This window comes from Sander vitreus, chromosome 3 (genome assembly GCF_031162955.1).
Source record: "Sander vitreus isolate 19-12246 chromosome 3, sanVit1, whole genome shotgun sequence".
NCBI lineage: Eukaryota > Metazoa > Chordata > Actinopteri > Perciformes > Percidae > Sander > Sander vitreus.
This window is the reverse complement of record NC_135857.1, coordinates 13697955-13717427: the sequence shown is the minus strand read 5'-3', so window position 1 is coordinate 13717427 and position 19473 is coordinate 13697955. Positions and strand designations below refer to the sequence as shown.

General features: G+C 40.9%; 3 protein-coding genes and 1 long non-coding RNA gene across 12 annotated transcripts; 2 read left to right on the top strand and 2 right to left on the bottom strand.

Annotated features, from left to right (window-relative positions):
- Positions 1–818: 818 nt before the first annotated feature.
- LOC144515357 (uncharacterized) lies at positions 819–10329 on the bottom strand. The gene is made up of 3 exons (XR_013501741.1): positions 10238–10329; positions 7370–7582; positions 819–1041 (listed from the first exon to the last, which is right to left on the bottom strand). It is a non-coding gene; the product is annotated as an uncharacterized LOC144515357 (long non-coding RNA).
- Positions 1995–7548, top strand: six5 (SIX homeobox 5). The gene is made up of 3 exons (XM_078246123.1): positions 1995–2756; positions 4461–5956; positions 6890–7548. The coding sequence occupies exons 1-3, from the start codon at positions 2071–2073 to the stop codon at positions 7546–7548; spliced, it is 2841 nt and encodes a 946-aa protein (XP_078102249.1). The 5' UTR covers positions 1995–2070.
- six9 (SIX homeobox 9) lies at positions 10115–13358 on the top strand. 9 transcript variants are annotated; one of them, XR_013501738.1, is made up of 4 exons: positions 10115–10666; positions 11597–11788; positions 12191–12265; positions 12903–12991. XR_013501738.1 is itself a non-coding variant. In XM_078246129.1 (4 exons), the coding sequence occupies exons 1-3, from the start codon at positions 10124–10126 to the stop codon at positions 12241–12243; spliced, it is 768 nt and encodes a 255-aa protein (XP_078102255.1). In that variant the 5' UTR covers positions 10115–10123; the 3' UTR covers positions 12244–12265; positions 12903–12991. The 9 variants fall into 9 exon arrangements, 6 of the variants coding, with proteins under 6 accessions (XP_078102255.1, XP_078102252.1, XP_078102254.1 ...); XM_078246129.1 differs by having other exon boundaries at positions 11597–11768; XR_013501740.1 differs by having other exon boundaries at positions 10116–10666; positions 11597–11701.
- On the bottom strand, positions 13340–18718 carry qpctla (glutaminyl-peptide cyclotransferase-like a). Its single transcript, XM_078246124.1, has 7 exons — positions 17888–18718; positions 15928–16074; positions 15546–15839; positions 14953–15114; positions 14507–14606; positions 14304–14420; positions 13340–14210 (listed from the first exon to the last, which is right to left on the bottom strand). Exons 1-7 carry the CDS (start codon positions 18098–18100, stop codon positions 14065–14067), a joined length of 1179 nt encoding a protein of 392 aa, XP_078102250.1. The 5' UTR covers positions 18101–18718; the 3' UTR covers positions 13340–14064.
- Between the last annotated feature and the right edge of the window lie 755 nt (positions 18719–19473).

The following is a 19473-nucleotide window of genomic DNA, read 5'->3' as shown; positions in this document are numbered from 1 at the left end:
CTCATGTACACTAAACCATGGGATCAGGTTGGAAAACTGGGAGGACAACAAGTCTTACCTGAACAAACACAGAGAGAGCTGTCGAACAAAGGCCTTCATTTATTACACATAAAAAAAGTACAATGTAAATCTCCTCTTTGAAAAACGCTTGAGGTCTGAATTTACCGTCTAAGAAACACTAATACTCTTTTACATGTTATTGGTTGAACAGGAGCTGTCAGAACGCACTTTCTGAACTGTGGCATGTATTTTACAGGAATCTAGATTTGCCATTACAAAGAACCATAGTCATTCTTAATCAGAAAGGATATGTCTGCCTGGCTACAGAAACCCTTAGAGGGTACTATTAAAATAAATAAAAGTAAAATGATCAAAAAGTGACTACTGCCACAATATAAAATCTTCACAGGTTCCAACTCTGGGTACTTTACCACATTATATAGACAATACACTGTAAACAATTTCCATGTATATTTACAGTAAGTTACTGGCAGCACTTTTGCCAGCAAGTTGCTGTATATCAATTTTACAGTGAACTACTGTAGCTGTACTGTAATGCAATTTACAGTATATATAACAATACTGTATTACTACAATCTGTATTTTACTGCATTTTTAGGGACTTTTGTAATTTGCTGGTATTGTACTGTAATATGCAGTTTTATTAATATTGATATATTACTGTTAATTGTTACTATATTATTGATTATTACTATTATAAATAATATTATATAATAATCTCCAGTTACTAATGTTGTACTACTAATAAGGTATACTTCAGAATAACAAATACAAATCAAAAGGTAATCCAAACAATGTTCTTAATTGAAAAAATAATTTTATTTAAACATTTTTGAAATTTTCAACATTTTCCTGTCTTTTGACAACATTCACATTTTTCCGTCAAGTTCAGCCCAGAGAGCCGCAGCAACTTTTCAGTCCAATGTGATAGTGTTGATATCCTTCAACATGTTTCCACAAAGAGCTGCAAATGGTTCACTGCTGTCCAGCTCAGGATGACAATTCCCTCAATAGAGCCACCTGAAAATAAAAAGACAAACTGTTACCTACAGTATTTTATTCTGAACGTTTTACTTCACTACTAAGAAGTAGTATTCAATAATATAACAATCTGACAGGGCCATTCTGCCACCTAATTAGCACTTTTACTTAGGGCTGCAATTAACAAGTTTCATTGTTAAGAGTCTAAAAGAGAGTCTGACAATAAACGCAATAAAAACGTGTTAATATCAGTGAAGCATTTCAGAAATGCAGAGATGTTACTAATAGTTTTGCTTTCTGCTTACCATAGCATTGAATCACAGTGTGTCACCTCCAAGGGCTTTACAGGCCCACACATTTGCAAAGAAAATAGGATGGTAATTCTCATAGAATTATATATATATAACGGCATCAGGATAACAATCATGATGGGGACGGATTAAATTAATAACTATTAGGCCTACTCCTACAGGTTACGATAGATATAAAATATATATTTTAGTGTATAAAGCACAGGCTTAGGAGAGAAAGGGGAGAGCTGCAGGAGGAGGGCTGTATTTTCAAATTCTGGAGGGGGTTTGGCCTTTTCCAGAAAACTGCCTACCCCAGCTTTAAGTAAAAGCATGCAATGCAGGGCTTTTACTTGAAGTGGAGTATTTTTACATAAAAATGATAATACGTTTACCCAAGTGAAAGATCTCTATTAATACTTGTTCCATCATCCACATTAGTCAGCTTGAGAAATGTCATTTATTGTCAATGAACAAGTTTGATCCAACTTGGTAGTGCTAGAGCTAGTAAAGTAGGCTAGTAGTAATTTAGTACGGAAATATCTTCACATCTGAATAATATTATTATATTAAAGTATATTAAAGTAACTTTAAAACAAAGACACTACATTAGTTTAGGAAAGGGGCGTGGCCGCTACTTAGCAGGCACATTCATGGTTTGGTGGACTGGCGGAGAACGGGAGAGAGCTGCGCTGCAGGGAGGGAGGGAGAGAGCGAGAGAGAGGGAGAGAGAGGAGGAGGGGGAGGAACTACTGGAGGAAAAAAAGTTAAAGTAAAAATGGCTTCCTTGTCTTTAGAGTCTACAGAACAATCTGAGAACAGCTCAGAGGAGCCAACGGCAACGGAGTCCAAAGAAGAGAAAGATACGGTGCAAATTTCGGAACAATTACTCCAAAGTTTCCAAAAGTCGGCTCTGAGTTTTTCCACTGACCAAGTAGCATGTCTCTGCGAGGCCCTTCTGCAGGCGGGCAATGTAGATCGCCTGTGGAGGTTTCTATCCACCATACCTCCTTCGTCCGATCTGCTACGTGGCAACGAGACCCTGCTGAAGGCCCAGGCACTGGTGGCTTTCCACAGGGAAGAATTCAAGGAGCTGTACGCCATCCTGGAGAGCTACGACTTCCACCCGTCTAACCATGGGTTCCTGCAGGACCTGTACCTGAAAGCCCGCTACAAGGAGGCGGAGAGGTCCCGGGGCCGCAGCCTGGGCGCAGTGGACAAGTACCGGCTCAGGAAGAAGTTCCCCCTGCCCAAAACTATCTGGGACGGAGAGGAGACCGTGTACTGCTTCAAAGAAAAGTCCCGAAATGCCCTGAAAGAGTGCTATAAGAGCAACAGGTACCCCACTCCGGACGAGAAGAAAAACCTTGCAAAAGTCACCGGGCTGTCCCTCACACAGGTTAGCAACTGGTTCAAGAACCGCAGGCAGAGGGACAGGACCCCGTCCGGGACCCACAGCAAAAGGCAAGAACAACACTGGAAACACATTTGTTGCATTCTTAAACACTAGCTGACTTTATGGATTTAGTTAGGGGACATACAAAAGTCATTATCCAGGCGACCGCTGTTCTATACTTTCCTTTGTTTATTTGAAAGTTACAAGCTCGTTACTTTGTGTTGTGTTTTAAGACATTACCAATCGCTCAGAACAGTCGCTGAAACTACCACCATACCAAACCTTAATCGTCAACAAAGACCTACAGGCCTACACAGGGCAGCATAGAAAGAGTAAACTTCAAAGTTACAAAACTAACAACTAAAAAACGTTGCATCAAGTAAGAAGATGGACAGGGGGGCTGACTTTTGACAGCAGTAAAGCCACACAGGTCTGAGACCCAGGAGCATGTTGCTTTGTTGTGAAATGTGAGATCCAGGCGCCCACCATGGCTCAAGTTTCCTGAAACCCTGCACCGCTGCATAGGGCTTGCAGGGTGACCGAGGTTAAAGTAAAAGCTTACATTTGGGAAGATGGGGGTGGTGAAAAGGAAAAAAAATCCTTTTAAGTTGATTTCACACAATCTGAAATCTCAGAGCCACTATTACCAAGCAGGGAGGGGCAGGCAAGTTGTGAGGAGACGAGAGAATACAGCAGACTTATCTTATCAGAGGGGTTGTGGTGGTCTGGCAGACAATCTGCATAGTTGACCAGGCTGCTTTACATTGTAACACACATGAACCAAGTATACACGCCCTAAAAGAGCTTCTGGGAATCTGATCCAGCTTTGTACTGTTCAGAGTTCTGTACTGATCCACTGCAGAATATGGTCAGTTTTGTAGATAAGATGGTAAAGATGACCAGAAAAAGTTGAGAAGGATTTAATATAACAACTGAGTGGTTAGTATGTTTTGCCAGCGTATCACAAGTTCACCACTAAAAAAAAATCTATTCTATAACACACAGGTGGGCACATTAGAAAAAAAAAACATTTTTATCATTAATTTGAAGCTAAACATGCAAATACTTTTTGTGTGCTTTTCTCAGATGTTGCATTTTAAATAGAATATATATATATATATATATATATATATATATATATATATATATATATATATATATATATATATAGAAAGTTTTATAGGTTTATTTTTTGGAGACTCGAATAGTGGATGTTGAAAATGTTACTATTACTTATTTATTGAGTTATTTACCAGAGGGCATGTTTGTCAACAGTGCAAATGTTTCAGAATTGGCTTAACGAAACTACGAAAATTAAATGTTTGGTCAGACCTAAATTAAATTTTTGGTCAGACCTAAACTAAAGTCAAAAATGATGTTAAACAACCAGATGCCATCATGCAAGCCTGGTAAAGAGTTTGGGAGCTATAACCTAGTGTGCAGATACTCTGTTTTTTCCTGTTAATTGATCAGACTCTTAATTCTGTTGGTTAATGACATACAATAAAACAAAAAAACCCATCAAAACCTAACAATGCATAATCCATAAGACTTGTGAGTAAAATGTTGTCCCTGAACAGAAATCATTGCTTTGCAATACATAGCTCACCTAATGTCATAAGATCAAAGCATTTAAAGGATTAGAAAATTACAAAGGTAGTAAATGGCTTGTGTTTATCAGTGTTCAAGTTGAGCACTGATAAAACTCGGTGCCCAACCGTCTTAAGCCACACACATCCCTTTTTGACCCATTTATTTTTCCTCCGTTCCAGTGAGTCTGATGGAAACCACAGCACTGAGGACGAGGCAAGCCCCATGGACGACACCCCTGACAAACTGGAGGAGGCTGCTGGCTCCACAGCTTCCATCATCTCTCTCTCTGCTGTCCCCAGCAGTACGGGAGGCCAGCTCATCCTCAACGGGTCCGGCGGCTTCCTCACAGCCTCTCAGCCATTACTACTTAATGGAAATTCCCTGATCTCCAGTACGGGTGCTGGCGTCATAATTAATGGGCTAAGCTTAGGCGATTGCCAGACAGTCACGCTGAGTCCTGTTGCAACCAACTCTCCTTTAATACTGAACGGGGCTCAGGTAATAACCAAACCTAGTATCAGTGTGCAGCAGCAAGCAGTTTCTATGGCACAGCAGGAGGTTTCAGCCGTGGAGGCCAAGCCGAGCAGTCTTCCAGCAGTTGTTTTTAGTACTAACACCACACCCGTCTCGTACCCTCCATCCATCATCTCTCTTCCTCTACAAACTAAAACAGACAGCGCCAATGCAATGGATTTCATCAGTGTCCCTGAATCAGAGGGCAGCATCCAGACAGTATCTTCCTCTTCTTCATCTTTATCTCCCTCCTCACCAACTCTGTCCTTCCCAACCAGGCTCCCCTCGCTAGTCTTAACACAAAACACCCAACGCCACGAGTCTCTCACCCTCCCGACCTCTATGTCGTCAGCAGGCATGGTATTCTCCAGTTCTGCTGTGCCTCTCTCCAGTCAGCAAGGGGAGTATGTTTTCTTAGCCTCTGCTAGCTCCCACTTAAACCCTTCTAGCTCTGTGGTTTCCTCCAGCAGCTCCACCCCTCAGGTCTTCTCTCTGCCACAAGTTGTGCCTTCCATCCAGGGTATACCAGTATCCCAGCTGGTCCAGCACTCTTCAGGGGCCCAGGTTTCCCAATGCCCCCAGTTGGTCCCAGTATCCCCCCTCACCTCGCCATCTCCCCAGTTCCAAGACCAGACAGTGAACACAAGCAACAGACTGGTGCAACAGCAGCAGGATGCTTCAACAACTTTGCCTGAAGGGGCCACAACCATAGTTTCTATCTCACAGCTTAACAACAATCAGCTCCCACAGCGAACGGTACACCAGCTGGGGGACCAAAGCACAAACTCCACACCCAGCAAAATCCAAGTCCCACAGGTTATTTCCATCTCTTCCCCGACACAAGTAGTCCCAGTCCCCCAGGCCAAAGGCACCACAGCAGCACAGTTAGTCCCCCTCTCCATGCCTCAGCTGGTCCCAGTCTCGCCCATCCAAACTTCTACCACCATCTCTTTCCCCCAAGTGGTACCTGCCAGTCCTCTTTCCATCCCCTCTGCTGGAGTGCCCTTCCAGATCCTGACTTCAGCTCCTGCAGGGGTCGCACAGGGTCCTCTCAGGATAAACCAGCTGAGGCCCATTCAGAGTGTGGGTCCCCCAACCAGCATGGCCCCTGGTGTGCAGCTCCTCAACTCTGGGATCATTCAGCTGCCCTCTGCTCCTCCAGGTACACTGAATTCATTAGTTATGTGTGAATAAATGTAGCAAGCAGAGCGTTGTCAGCATACAGTCTATGGTTGTCAAGCAAAATTGACCAAAACAAACTGCTTCTCAAATGTGAGGATTTAAAGACTTTATTTGTCATATATAATATTAAACTGAATATATTTGGGATTTGGACTATTGGTCAGACAAAACAACTGACTTAGCAACTAATAGAGTCAACAAGCAGTTGATTAATCAACAATGAAAATAATAGTTACTCTTTAATTGTTTTAATTTATGTTTTATACTGAAGGTGCATGATTCTTTTTCTCAAAACTAATCAAAGTAATTAAAGTAAAAAAAAAAGAAGTATTTTATTACTTTGATTAGCTGATGCAGAGTCACTTGACATAAGTACTTGCTAAATTACCAGTAGTTATAGACATAATACACAATGAGATGAAATATTCCAGGACTGGAACTAACAATTGTTTTTCATTATTGATTAATCTGGTAATTATTTTCTCAATAAGTAAATCATTTATTTGGTCTATAAAATGTCTGAAAAGAAGAAATGCACCTCAAAGGTTGTTGCCCAGGGTGTTGTCATCATGTTACTTGTTTAGTCTTTCCATCAGTCCAATACCTTCATATATATTCAGTTTATTTTCAGATTAGACAAAGAAAAGCAGAAAACCACAATTGTTGCTTAAATATCATAATGAAAAATGGATAGTTGCCTATCACGGCATTTATTTATAAAAATTTAAATAAACCGTATCAAGACAAATTATTAATGCCTGATTGACTGATTTTTTTCTTATAGCAGATGTTTATTGTCTAAAACATGTTATTTTAAGTATTGGTTTGTAAATTAATTTGCTGCCTCAAAGAAGTATGATGGTGCTCATGTTGTTACTCGGTCTTGATTGCTGTCAATTTATCACCACTGTAGGTAACCTTCTCCTCGGTGGAAGCCCCTACCTGAGTGTCCAGCAAGGCAAGCTGATTCTGACCATCCCAGCAGGCATCCAACTAGCCAGGTTGCCGCTGAAACCAGTCCCCGAGGCTTCACCCATCTCTCTAAATGGATTGAGTCCTGTTCTCACCCCCTTCACCCCTCCTGTCGTCTCAACCACGTCAGGCCCAACCCCCAGTGGCCTCACATCATCTCCCCTAAACTTCATCAACTCGTCTCCACCATACTGTGCTCCAGAGACTGGGACACCTGCCGCCCCCTCCCCTCATGCGCTGGACAATCCAGACACACCTACCACGCCAAACACTTTGACTCCAGAGAGTATGCTTACCCTCAGTCCTATGTACAGTGGGGCGACAACCAACATCCAGTTGTCCCAACCAGCCTGGAGCCCTGTGCCCCTCTCCACTTCAGCTAGTCTAACTCTGTTTGATGTCCGCAGCAAGGGGGACCTACCTGTAGACCCGGCTTTGTTAGGCCTACCTGGAGGAGAGTCGCTGCTTCTGGGAAGCCCTTCGCCAGAGCAGGATGTGGAAGCCAACTCGGCACTGAGGAATCCAGAGGAGATGGATGGGGACTCCAAGATTCTTACTCAGCTCCAGTCTGTCCCTGTGGATGATGACCTGGGCTTGTAGTTTGTTTACCTTGCTGGTCGGCAACCCAGTGTCTCTAAAAAACAGAAAAGATTAAACAATCAGTAAGTTGCAGTCTCTGCTGTCTGAAAGATCGTATTCCACATTGTCAATCCTCTAAGAGCCAAATGTTGTTCTTTTTACAGTCCGTTCAGGTTCTGACTTGTACAACAATGATGCTCTCTCAGTAGGGCCTCATACCATCATGTTCTTAGCTGGCACTTTTGAGATAAATCCTCTACAGCTCTATTTCATGTGGATGGGCAGAGTTTTATGGGATGTTCATAAGCGTCTCAAAGTTTTTTTCCTCAAATCCGTATTTGCCTTATCTGTTTTATCAGAAGCAGACAGAAGAACTTACTCTGCTTAGTCTGCTTGGCCCAGTTACAGGTCCTGGTGTTTTAAAAGAAAAGACTATATTATGCAAGGCGTTATGGCTTTGTCTATTCTCTCAGCTCTTCTTTGCAGTGGACTACAGACCAAATTCAGCTGTACTTGGAAAAAATGTCTGGGGATTTTGCTGGCCGTAGGAGTAGCTTGTTGTGGATCCACCGCGCTAACTATCCACCGGACTATCTGGCAAAGGCATACATCTAGAAATAGTTGAGGTTTGCCTGCCTGCCCAGAACTCCGAGATTCAGGATGTATTCTACCAACACTCCAGGAATATAGTTAAGATTGTATTCTTCACTAACGGAACCCAGTTAAGTTTTATGTGAAACCATTCTTGCATTACAGCAGTATTTTATTTCTTTTAAGTTACTGAAGTCTGGGCTGAAACATGCTGCCAAACTGTGTTTATCAGTCTGTTTTTAAAAGACTTTCTGCACTTTTTAAGTGCGAATGATGCCCTCCATTAATAAAACTATAACACAGGAAATAAAAGGGTATATACTCTATGCAATGCATGTTTAGTTATTTATAGGACACTATGTGGCACAATGGCTGAGTTGAAAAGCCAGTACACTTGGGAGATGAGAAAAAGCTTTTAAATACTGAGATTTTAATGAAGCATGACACTAAAATGTTTGCTGTGATCCAAAAATCTCTGTTTGTCGATACTGATAAGTGCCTTATATTAAATCTTACAGGTTTGATGTTTTGAAAAAAGATGTTTGGACTTTCTACACATTTTTAAAGTGCTATACACCCCAACCAAATTTTGGGATTCACTTTATGGACCTTTATGAATACCCAAATTTGATCTGTTTGATCTCCAATGAAATATAATGTGACACATTTGGTTGCATAGTCATGGCTCAATCTCCTATTTGTATATTTTGCACCTTTCATTTACACAATGTTTACGCTGCGCTGCCGTGTTGTTATGACAATGGTTTGACTCATATTCTGTTCTGAAATGTCCTATCCTTTATTACTTGGACATTAATAATCCCCACTTGACAACAGGATACTGATTGCCTGATGAAATCTGTCATAAATTGATGGAAGAGCTCCTTCAGTTAAAACCTAAAAATACTCCTCATCGTACTGTCATGTCATAACACAGGTAGCGGTCAAACCTTTGGTCAATTATGGTACACAAAAATACACTTCCGTGTCGCATCTAGTTACAATAATGGCCTTTGTGTTTCTTATTTTAAAAGTATGTTTGTTGTTTGTCTTTTTTGTACATTTAATCTATTTAAAGCATGTATCAATCAGTTAGAAAATGAATCCTTGTGGAAAAACGCATACAGAAAGTGATATTCATTTTCACTTGGAAGGTCACATTGTTGTGTAAGTTTTACAATCTTAGACTACAGTTATTAAATCAATTTTAGTTTTTGATTTTCAAATCCAGTAGGTCACCCCGTTAATAAATGTTAAGATAATATTTTTTCCCAGTGGCCTTTGGGTTGGTAGATTATTTGTCCAAGGTATCTTGGACAAATCAATTTTAGTCTGAATTTTACTGACATTTTAAACTAGCAGTTAGGGGTAAAGGGAAATGTGTCCAATATGTAAAATATAGTAGCCTGTGTTTGATTATATGAGCCATTTTTTTACCAAAGTATATAGACATTAAAGCCTCTGTGGGCTTATGCACATTTGTACCCCTGTTTGTTTGTAGCCCGGGATACGTTTTTACTCCTACCTGACACATATGACCCCAGATTTAACCAAAGATAATGTATTTTGATCAACTTTTTGATAGTTGTGAAAGGGATTGTTTGTGTCTGTCATTCAATGTTCTTGTTTTCTCTAATTCAAATGCATCTATTTTTTATATTACATAATGTTGTAATAAACTACATTTACAAAAAAGGTTTGTCTTTTATTATTATTATGAGTGTTGGAAACTGTAAATTATTGTTAGAAGTAAAACTATTTGTCTGAGGATTTTGCTTCTAATTTGGCAAGAAAATTTTATTCAAATGCATTTTCTTTCTGCACGGCAAAGCCATTATTCTCTCTCTCTCTCTCTCTCTCAATGCCAGTACAATAGCAAATCCAAAATGTGTGTGAGGGTGTGCATGCGTGTTTGTACAAGAGAAGAAGGGATGTATGGTTTGTTGTTATAACCCTGATGGTCTCAGGTTACCTATGATTCCATTCTGCCAGGGCATGATGAGTAATGATAAACACACACACATTCACTTGTTCATCCACAGGACGGCCACAATACTCCACAGTAAAAGAGGTTGTTAGAAGAGGTTGTTATCTTCACACAGACCTTGGTCAAACTCACATCTCAGGATTTTTTGGGGCCGTTTCCACAACGATGATCTTCACAGCGGAGCAGGTGACTTGTGTGTGTGAGGTCCTTCTGAAGAGCGGTTGCATGGATCGTCTTGCTGGCTTCCTCCGCACTCTACCTCCTCTTTCCCTTTCCTCCTCCTCTGTTTGCCTTGGGGAGCTGGAAAGCGTGCTCAAAGCTAAAGCCGCAGTGGCCTTTCACCAGGGCCACTTCACTGACCTCTACGCCGTGCTGGAGGGTTTCCCCTTCTCCCCACGCAGCCAACCGCTCCTGCAGCAGCTCTGGCTCAGAGCCCACTACATGGAGGCCGAGAGGCAGAGGGGCCGGCCCCTGGGAGCTGTGGGGAAGTATCGCGTAAGGAGGAAGTTTCCTCTACCACACACCATCTGGGATGGAGAGGAGACCAGCTACTATTTTAAGGTAGGTATCTTATCTTACCCTTAATGTGCTCCCCAACTGTTATTTAGCGTCCTGGTACGTGCTACATTGAAAGAGACAGTTATGAATTTTGATTAGCTGTGATCAGTGTGCGTAAGACGGTCTATCTATACACCAATAGACAGGCGGATTGGAAAGGTCAGTAGTATAAAGTAACTAAATACATTTACTTAAATAAGCTACTCTGTACTAGTTGTAAGTAGTTTTGTGATACCTGTATTATACTTGAGTATCTTATGCTACTTTATTTTATATTTATATAAAATACTATATTTTATTTCTATTCTACCACATTTCAGAGGTAAATATTAATATTGTTTTTAACGCCACTATATTTGACATGTATAATCAGGCTGTAATTAGTTACTTTTCTGATTCAGATTTTACATTTAAAAATATATAATCCTCCTCTAAAATATGACTATTTGTTATAGATTGCCATACTCAAAAGCAGGCCTATATATAAAGTAGTTAAACTGTGCTCTACATTAACCAGCTACAACTTTTAAATGTTGCTATTTGTATAAACAATAAAACTTAAAGGAGACATTTTCTATTAGTACTTTTACTATTATAATTAGTAGGCATGACTTTAACTTGTAATGGAGTATTTTCACACTTAGTGTGGTGGTAAGCTGCTAGTTTCACTTTAGTTAAGCATCTGATCTGACCACTTTTCCACCACTAGGAAAGTTACAATGGTGGCAACTGTCAAATATGAAACATTTTAGCTGGAAGGGCTTTGGCCACCATTTAAGTTTTAAACAATATCAATTCATCATGAAGAAATGTTGAATAGTGAAACCTATTTTACATGGTTAGGTACTTTAAACCTATCTGTATGTCTGTGTATGTCTTTGTGTATAAAAAAAAAAGGTTAATTTTGACTTTATTTATTTAATTTACCAACAGGAAAAATCACGGACAATACTCCGGGAGTGGTACTGCCATAAACCCTATCCCTCTACCTGGGAGAAACGGGAGCTAGCAGCAGCCACGGGCCTGACAACCACTCAGGTCAGCAACTGGTTCAAGAACCGCAGGCAGAGGGACAGGACCACGGATGTTAACGGGTCGGTGACGGGTCAGCAGGTTGCTCTCAGGGTTATTGTCTTGTTGAAGCACTTTGCTGATATTGATATTTTGCTGTTATTATGCCCACTAGAGATTTGAATTCTAGTATGTCATATCAAAGGGGTTTATAGGCCCAAAAGTTTGCAAAGAAAACAGGACGGTAATTGTCACAGAATTGCCAATATGGCATCGGCATCACAATCACGATCGGGGTGTGCCCGTGCTCGTCTGCTGGGAGGGGCTTAGGATAGAGAGGGGAGAGCTGCAGGAGGAGGGCTGTATTTTTAAATTCTGGAGTTGTTTTTTTTGCCTTTTCCAGAAAACTGCCTACACCAGCTTTAACAAGCTAGTAAAGCTTAAAGATGAGCAATAAGATATTGGGTGTCCAACAGTGCACATTGTCAGGAAAGCTAATGCTATTCTCTCCAACAGTTCCCACCCCTTATTCCCTGAATTTAAATCCTTGCTGTCTGGCTCCTGTCTAAGATGTCCATCTGTAAGGAACAGGTACAAGTACTCCTTTATACCTGCAGCCATTTCCTTCCTGAAAGGGAAGGAAATGGCTGCAGGTATAAAGGAGTACTTGTACCTGTTCCTTACAGATGGACATCATCCTCTCTTTCTTTCTTTCTTTCTTTCTTTCTTTCTTTATTAGGTTATTTAGTAGGTTACTTTGACGCTGCTATCCATGCACCTTGTACTGGTATTTATTTGTCCTCATACTGTTACGGTTGTGTTCCAGTTGGAGTGTGTGTAGAACTTGTATGTATTTATGTGTCTTGAATTGTAAGAATTATAAAATTTCAAGCACAGACCTTGTGGTCCATTGATGATTTTGCCATTGTTGTAAGTGTTCTCCTGTTTGTCCTGTCCTGAGACCAGGTGAAAGTAGACATATTGGTTTGTCTCTCAATGCAACATGAACATCTGCAAAGTATAGAGCCACACTTAAAACAGTCTGAAATCATGTAAAAATCGAATGGACGTTGTACATTTTTAACTTTCTGTTGCACACATTGTCTAAGTTCATTCATTTTACAGAACAACAGCACCCTCTTGTGGTTTACATCAGACATGATGCAAGATTGAACAGTGGTGTTAGGATCAGATGCAATTTTCTGATTCTCCTTGTCTCTTCATTCAGTTTCCAGATGTCTAGCTCTGGAGGAACTTCAGAACAAGTCTACCCTTCCTCTGACAATGACTTATTGCCTCCAGGAAGCCCACATCTCCTATACCACTCTCCACCTCCACCCCTCTCTCACCCGCCACCTCCTCTACGTCACATGTGTGTAGGCCTCATTTGAGTCTGCCCTTCAAATGTTTAATTTGTGACTTTTATTTTTGAATAAGTAACACTTACAAAAACTGTTTTGCTCCTTCTTGAATGTAAAGTCTATTTTCTGATGTCAGTAAAACCAATACTTTGCAAGCTTAGTAAAGTTTGTTACCAAAACATGACTGGGCAGAGGAGGATAAGACTGGACTATAATGGTAAAATGTCTCTGCATGTACTAATATTTTGTAATAGTTTATGTTTTTGACTTTCCAAAAGTGCATCAAATTCTAAGAGAAACGGAATAAAACCATTTTTACTTTATTGCCGACTTTTCACTACACCTTTCACATGGTGTAAAATAACATTTGTTGGATTTCACTCTAATAACATCATTAAACTGACACAAAATGTGCAGTATAGCCATATTGGTCATACAGGTTGTAAGGCTAAGAGGATCCTCAATCAAGTAAAGGCAAATAATTATTCACAGATAGGACCCAGTGTTCACAGAAGCTCCGAGATCTCAACTCATTACAAAGTCTGTCTTTAAGAAGACATTAGTGCATCTAAATCATATTAACGGGGGAAAACAATGTTACGGCTATGGTTTCTTTTTTCACAGGAATGAAGAATAATTTAGAGTGCCTTTAAATTCACGAACTTTCCCAACCGTTCCTCTGGTACCATGATCTAAGAACTATTAACATTTTAATTAAGACTCTTTGTAGCCACATCCCATGCCCAGACATTAGGACAGGCGTCTCCAGCTCATCCCTCACATGAAACCAAGTAGTCTGGTCAGTCCAGCAGGGCCAAGTCTTTGGTAAAGTATTAGCTGGTATTCCAGTACACTGATAACAGAACAGTTTAGTTCATTTCAGGTTCTTCTCTTGTGCATTTGGGTTCAATTAACACTGGTCATTTTGCAATTATTTGTCATCAGTGTGACAAACACAAACAGCACTAGTACTCCAGTACTGGGTAAAAAGTCAGCACCTTCACCATAAATACTTGTCAGTGTTTGTGTTCAGAAGCCCAGATATTCTGCCAGAAACACAGCCATGATCTTGGTCAGGTTCACCACAGTTGGGCGGTGCATGTTCTCCTCTGTGTCGTCCAGTGTGTGCCAGAACTGTGGGAAGGGAGTGGCGATGACGTGTAGCACAGGGACACCTGTAAGTGTGGAGGGGGTGGAAGACAGTGATGATGACTGACAGCATATCTTATACTTAAGACAAATCTCCAGCAGTGTATGCCATCACTCACCTTTGTGAAGAAAGGGGATGTGGTCGTCCTGCACAGGTCCGAGGTACACATCCTTCCTAAAATACGTCTGCTCTGAGGGGTGAGACGTCAAAAGACCCTGCCGATGGAGTCTCTTCTCTGAGAGCGAGGGTGAAGGTAGAGTTAGGGCCCACAACGGAGAGGGGATTTTAAATATTCATGAAAACGTTACAGCCAGTCCTCACCTGCAGCGATCAGGCGGTCAAACCACCGTGCCGTGTTATCAAAGTGATTTGCAATTAGTGGATCAGGACCACCGAGCAGGTCTAGCAGCACAAAGAGGTCCTAGAGAGAAAATGCAAAGTCAAAATGGCTACTGAATATTGAGTTTCCTTTTAATCCCAGTACAGTATATGTTAACAAAAAAAAAAAAAACATATACAGGAGTGTTAAGATACATGACAGGAGGGGTTAAGTTAGAGATCGTAACTAGATTTGGGCTGTTCAATTTAAATTCAGACCCATCCTAAATTCCTATATTTAGTAGGAGGGTCAGTCCATACAGACATGACAGACCTGCTGCTTTTGTTAAATTTAAAATGGGCTGTGTCTAGGCAGTCTGCTAAATTCAGCCTTCTCATACATAATTTAGAGTGTGTCTGGATCGGGATGCACATTTCTGTTTTCTCACCACAGCCTGAAGCACGGTGGTGTGTGTGGAGCCTGCAGGGTGAGGCGTGTTGGCCATGCGCTCAGCCATGTGACGGGAGCCGTACAGTGAGTCTGTGGCGGTCCACTCTTCAAATGACTCCTCCCCATCAAAAAACACCAGCTGGAGAGACACTGGAAGTTTCTAGTAGAGAAGAAGGGAAGAGGGTAAAAAAAAAAAAAAAGCTTCACAAAAAGCAGCAACTGATGCCAGTTTCTCTTTCTGCAGTGATGTCGCAGTGTGTATTGCTACAGTAACTACATAAATCTTAGCCTCTGGAGGGGTACTGCTATTTACAGATGACTGCTACAAAGAAAACAAGGTGCTGGAGTCAGCATTTTTCATCCCATACTGCAGGCACAGAGCCAGTGGGATGAAATGAGAGTATAAGAAGAAGGAAAAAAGAGAGAAGATACTCTTGTCAGCATCTCCTTTTCTCTTTGTCATTGGACAGATCACAGGAAATTAATCCGTCGACATCTGCTCCAACTGCTGTCTACTGTATATCTTGCAGCAACCACTGCAAATTGCCAGGACGTCAACACGCATGTAACAAAACCCAACTGAGCATTTACCTGCTGTTTGAATGATAGAAGCTGGGCATCCAGAGAGGTGACAAGCTCCAGGATCATAGCACAGGGCACTGCCGAGTCACTGGCCCCCAGAAACACCTTCTCTGGGGCCCGGGGGTCTGGAGGCAGAGCCTTGGAGTCGTAGTGGCAGGCCAGGAGCAGCCTGCGAGGTGCCGAAGGATCCAAAGTGGCAACGATGTTGGTGAACGTGATCTGGCCGCGAGGGGTCGAAGACTGGAATGAGTCCAAGTCTACGGCCCAGCCAGCAGACAGCGAGGACAGAGTGGAGGTGATGTGCTGAAGCAGAGCAGAGAGGGCGGATTAAAGACGAGTGAAGAAAATGTGTGAAGAGGAGAAAACTATAAAACTATAAATATGCACACACCTGCTGTACAGCCAGGCTGCCTTGTGTCCCTGGGAGCCTCTCTATTAGGATGGGCCTCAGGTGGGTCTCCCACAGGCGGGTACCATCCACCTGAGAGGCCAGACGGCGGATCTGAGCCGGAGAGCACTTACTGGGTTTGTGGGACAACTGGGAGATGTGATTATTGATTAAAAAAAGCAAACGTAGGATGAGGAAAAGCAGGAAAAACAATGTATTCTGTGATCAAAAGGTTAGGCAGCAAACTGTAACAACAGGTCGTTTTTGTACAGAAGAGGTTTGATTGATTGATTTTATTTGACCACTTCAATATAAAAATATGAAACAGTACATGTGTCATACATTAAAAATACATAAATAGTCAGGGATGACAGAATAAAGCCCAAAGACTTATTTCCATTGTGGTCCCTATAATACCTATATATAGGTTTTATGGTCCAGGTCGGACAAGTGTTTAGCAGCACCTAAAAGTTGTTATTTTAATTGTCATTTCTGTCCACTATATTCTGTATATGCGGCATCTCTTGCATGCCTGCCCATACTGAAGGAGTAGGGCTTGCTATTGACAATACCAGTGCCCTAACGTTATACCAATAGAGTACTTATTTTAATATTTTTTTGTTCTACTTGATTCAATACCCATCATGTGAACGGAAGCATTCAGTTGCGTAAAATGCCACCACCACTCCACCACTAGCTGCTGCAGTAGTGGGCCAATCACACGTCGCATTCAATTGAAGAATGCTTGGTTATTGGCTGCAAGCAAAACCACATCTGGGTACAAAAAGGATCAAAAGCAGGTATGGTTTATCTGGAGAAGTTTGGTAACCGACTACTGGGTTATTTTGGTCGATACTGATACCCAGCCCTGTGGAGGAGGGGCCTCCCTCTGTTGCCCTACCTATTTTCCCATTAAAAAGGTTATTTGTGTGTGTGTGTGTGCTTTCCTTATTTAAGTTGAGAGCCTGAATCCATTTGAGGCACATTTGGGATGTTGGACTATATAATAAAAATGGATTAATCTGCTGATTCTTTTCTTGATTTTTCAATTGAATCGTTTTGTCCATAGAATTACAGAAAATAGTGAATAACGTTCCAGATGATGGTATCAGACTACTTGTCTGACTAATACTTCGCCCCAGTCAGCATTGTGTTTTGCTTTTGGTTACTTCACTTGGGTGTTTGACCCAGACTGGTGTTTGACACTAGAAGGCTGTTCTCACATTAATCTGCAAAGAGGGAAAGTTTGTTTGTGCTCACCTTAAATCTGAGTTTAACACATGCATTGTGACATCTCTACTTGTTTTGAAGCTAATCTGCAACTAACACAAGTGTGACGTGGAATGGACTTTTCAGTTAAGTAGGAGACATCTTGTGTCCAGCAGTAACACTTTTGAAATTAACAATATTTGCATATTCATTGATTTGGGATTTTTCACTAGGGGGGAATTAAAAAAATAGTTATTTTTAAGAATTTTTAATAAGGAAATGTTTAGTTTGTTGTGGAGAAAACATATCAGACACAGTATACTAAAACATGTCTAGAAGGGATCTTTAAAGACTAAAGTTTATTATCACGAGACAAAGAAAAGCAGCGATTGTCACAGCTGGAGCCAGAGGATATTTGGAATTGGTGTTTTTAAATAATAACCTAGAAAATTAAAGGAAGGATTTTTTTTTTATCAATTAATCAACTATTAGTTTCAGCACTATATGAGCCATATTAACATTGTCACTGATCTTCTCTGGTCCTTTAATGTGGATCCATTATGAACAAAGGGGAATCCAAAGCTCATAGTTCAGCTTTGTCATATCTGGTTACTATGTGAGGTTATAACACAGAAATCCAGACAATGCAACACAATCTGGTTGTGGCTATTAAGTGACAGTGAACACTTAGAGGTCCCACAGCAGACAGGTAAAGTTTGAGAGTCTGTGTTTATGTATCTGCCATTACTCTTACCCTGTCTTTGGCCAAATCTGCGGTTGGCATGCGGTTCACATGTCCATCGGTGGTGTCGTTTGACAGGTAGACTCCCAGCACCACCGCCAGCACCAGAACCCCGAAGAGGCAGAGCAGCAGTACCCGGGCCCGGGGCATCCGCACCCGGTCACAGCCGGGGAGAGAGCCGTTGTTCTGCTGCAGAGGCTTGTACCGCCGACTGGACCTGGACATGACTGGGAGAAACAGCAGGCAGGCAGTCCTTACAGCTACGTGTCCAAACCGGCTTGTGGAGCATGTAGGAGGGATATTCACACAGGAAGTCGAGGCTGGCTCTGAGCTGAATCAGCCTCGATGGGAAACAGACTGTCAGTCAACACGGTTACATTTGCATCCGTGTGTAACGTTAGTCCTGTTTCAACATACTGATCCATATCTTTCGCATTTGATAGTCTGTCTTATGCGGTTCCAATCTTCAGTGTGACTCCTGCAGCCCAGTTCTTTGAAGGCGTTATTGGCTTTAGGGTTGCTTTGATCAAATTAATGCATGATACATTATAATAATTTACACTGAAACAGGTGAATTCTTTTTTTTTTTAGCTTCTTGTGTTTAGCGAGCAGCAACTATTACTGTGTTTAACTAATTTCCATCCACTAATAGCTACTAATGAGAAAAACTGCAACAAAGAGATCATGTAGCAAACTTGTTATAACTATTCCGGTGCAGTAACGTTAGTCAATTTAAAAATGTACAAATAGAACGCCTTCCCATTACGGGCATTGATGTGTTATGTCAATCCGTCTCTGATGGCTACGGGACATCTTCGTGGGACCAAAATATGGCGTAACTTCTTTTAGGTTTTTTATTGTGGTCGGCAAATGGCTTTGTGGTGCGCTACCGCCACCTTCTGATCGGGATAAGGAACCACAGTCAATTCAACAAAATTTAAAATGCAAGCAGTGGTGCAAAGGGACTAAGTACATTTACTCAAGTACATTTAATTAAGTTATTTGTACTTTACTTGAGTAGTTTCATTTTATGCTACTTTATACTTATGCTCTACTCCCTTTTGGAGGCAAATACTGTACTTATTACTTAACTTATTTTAAAGCTTTAGTTACTTTGCATAATCAGATTATTAATACAAAATATAATCAACAAATAATTCTGATGTATTGTTAGCGCAATAGAAATTAGTGTACAATTGTTTATAATAATTTTCTTTGATTAAATATTAGAAAAAATAAATAAATCAGTCCAGTACATGAATCAGAGTATATCAAAAGTGGTCCCACATAAATAGCTGCAAGCAAAGAAAACATCAACCGTTTCCCTTGTGTAAACTAAAAGATGCGTTATCATTTTTATTTTACATTCAGTGTCAAACTAATCTGTCATAAACATATTGATCACCCTATTATATAATATATGTGGTAAACTATCAGAGCAAATTATACGTTTATTAATTTCTAATATTCTTACCACAGAAACCTCTATTCAATGTATGGGTAGGATTATGTACATGAAAGATCTGTAGTACTAAATTATGTTTTAAATATACTCGTTTTCCTTACATATCCTTACATATTCACCCAAATATCTTGTT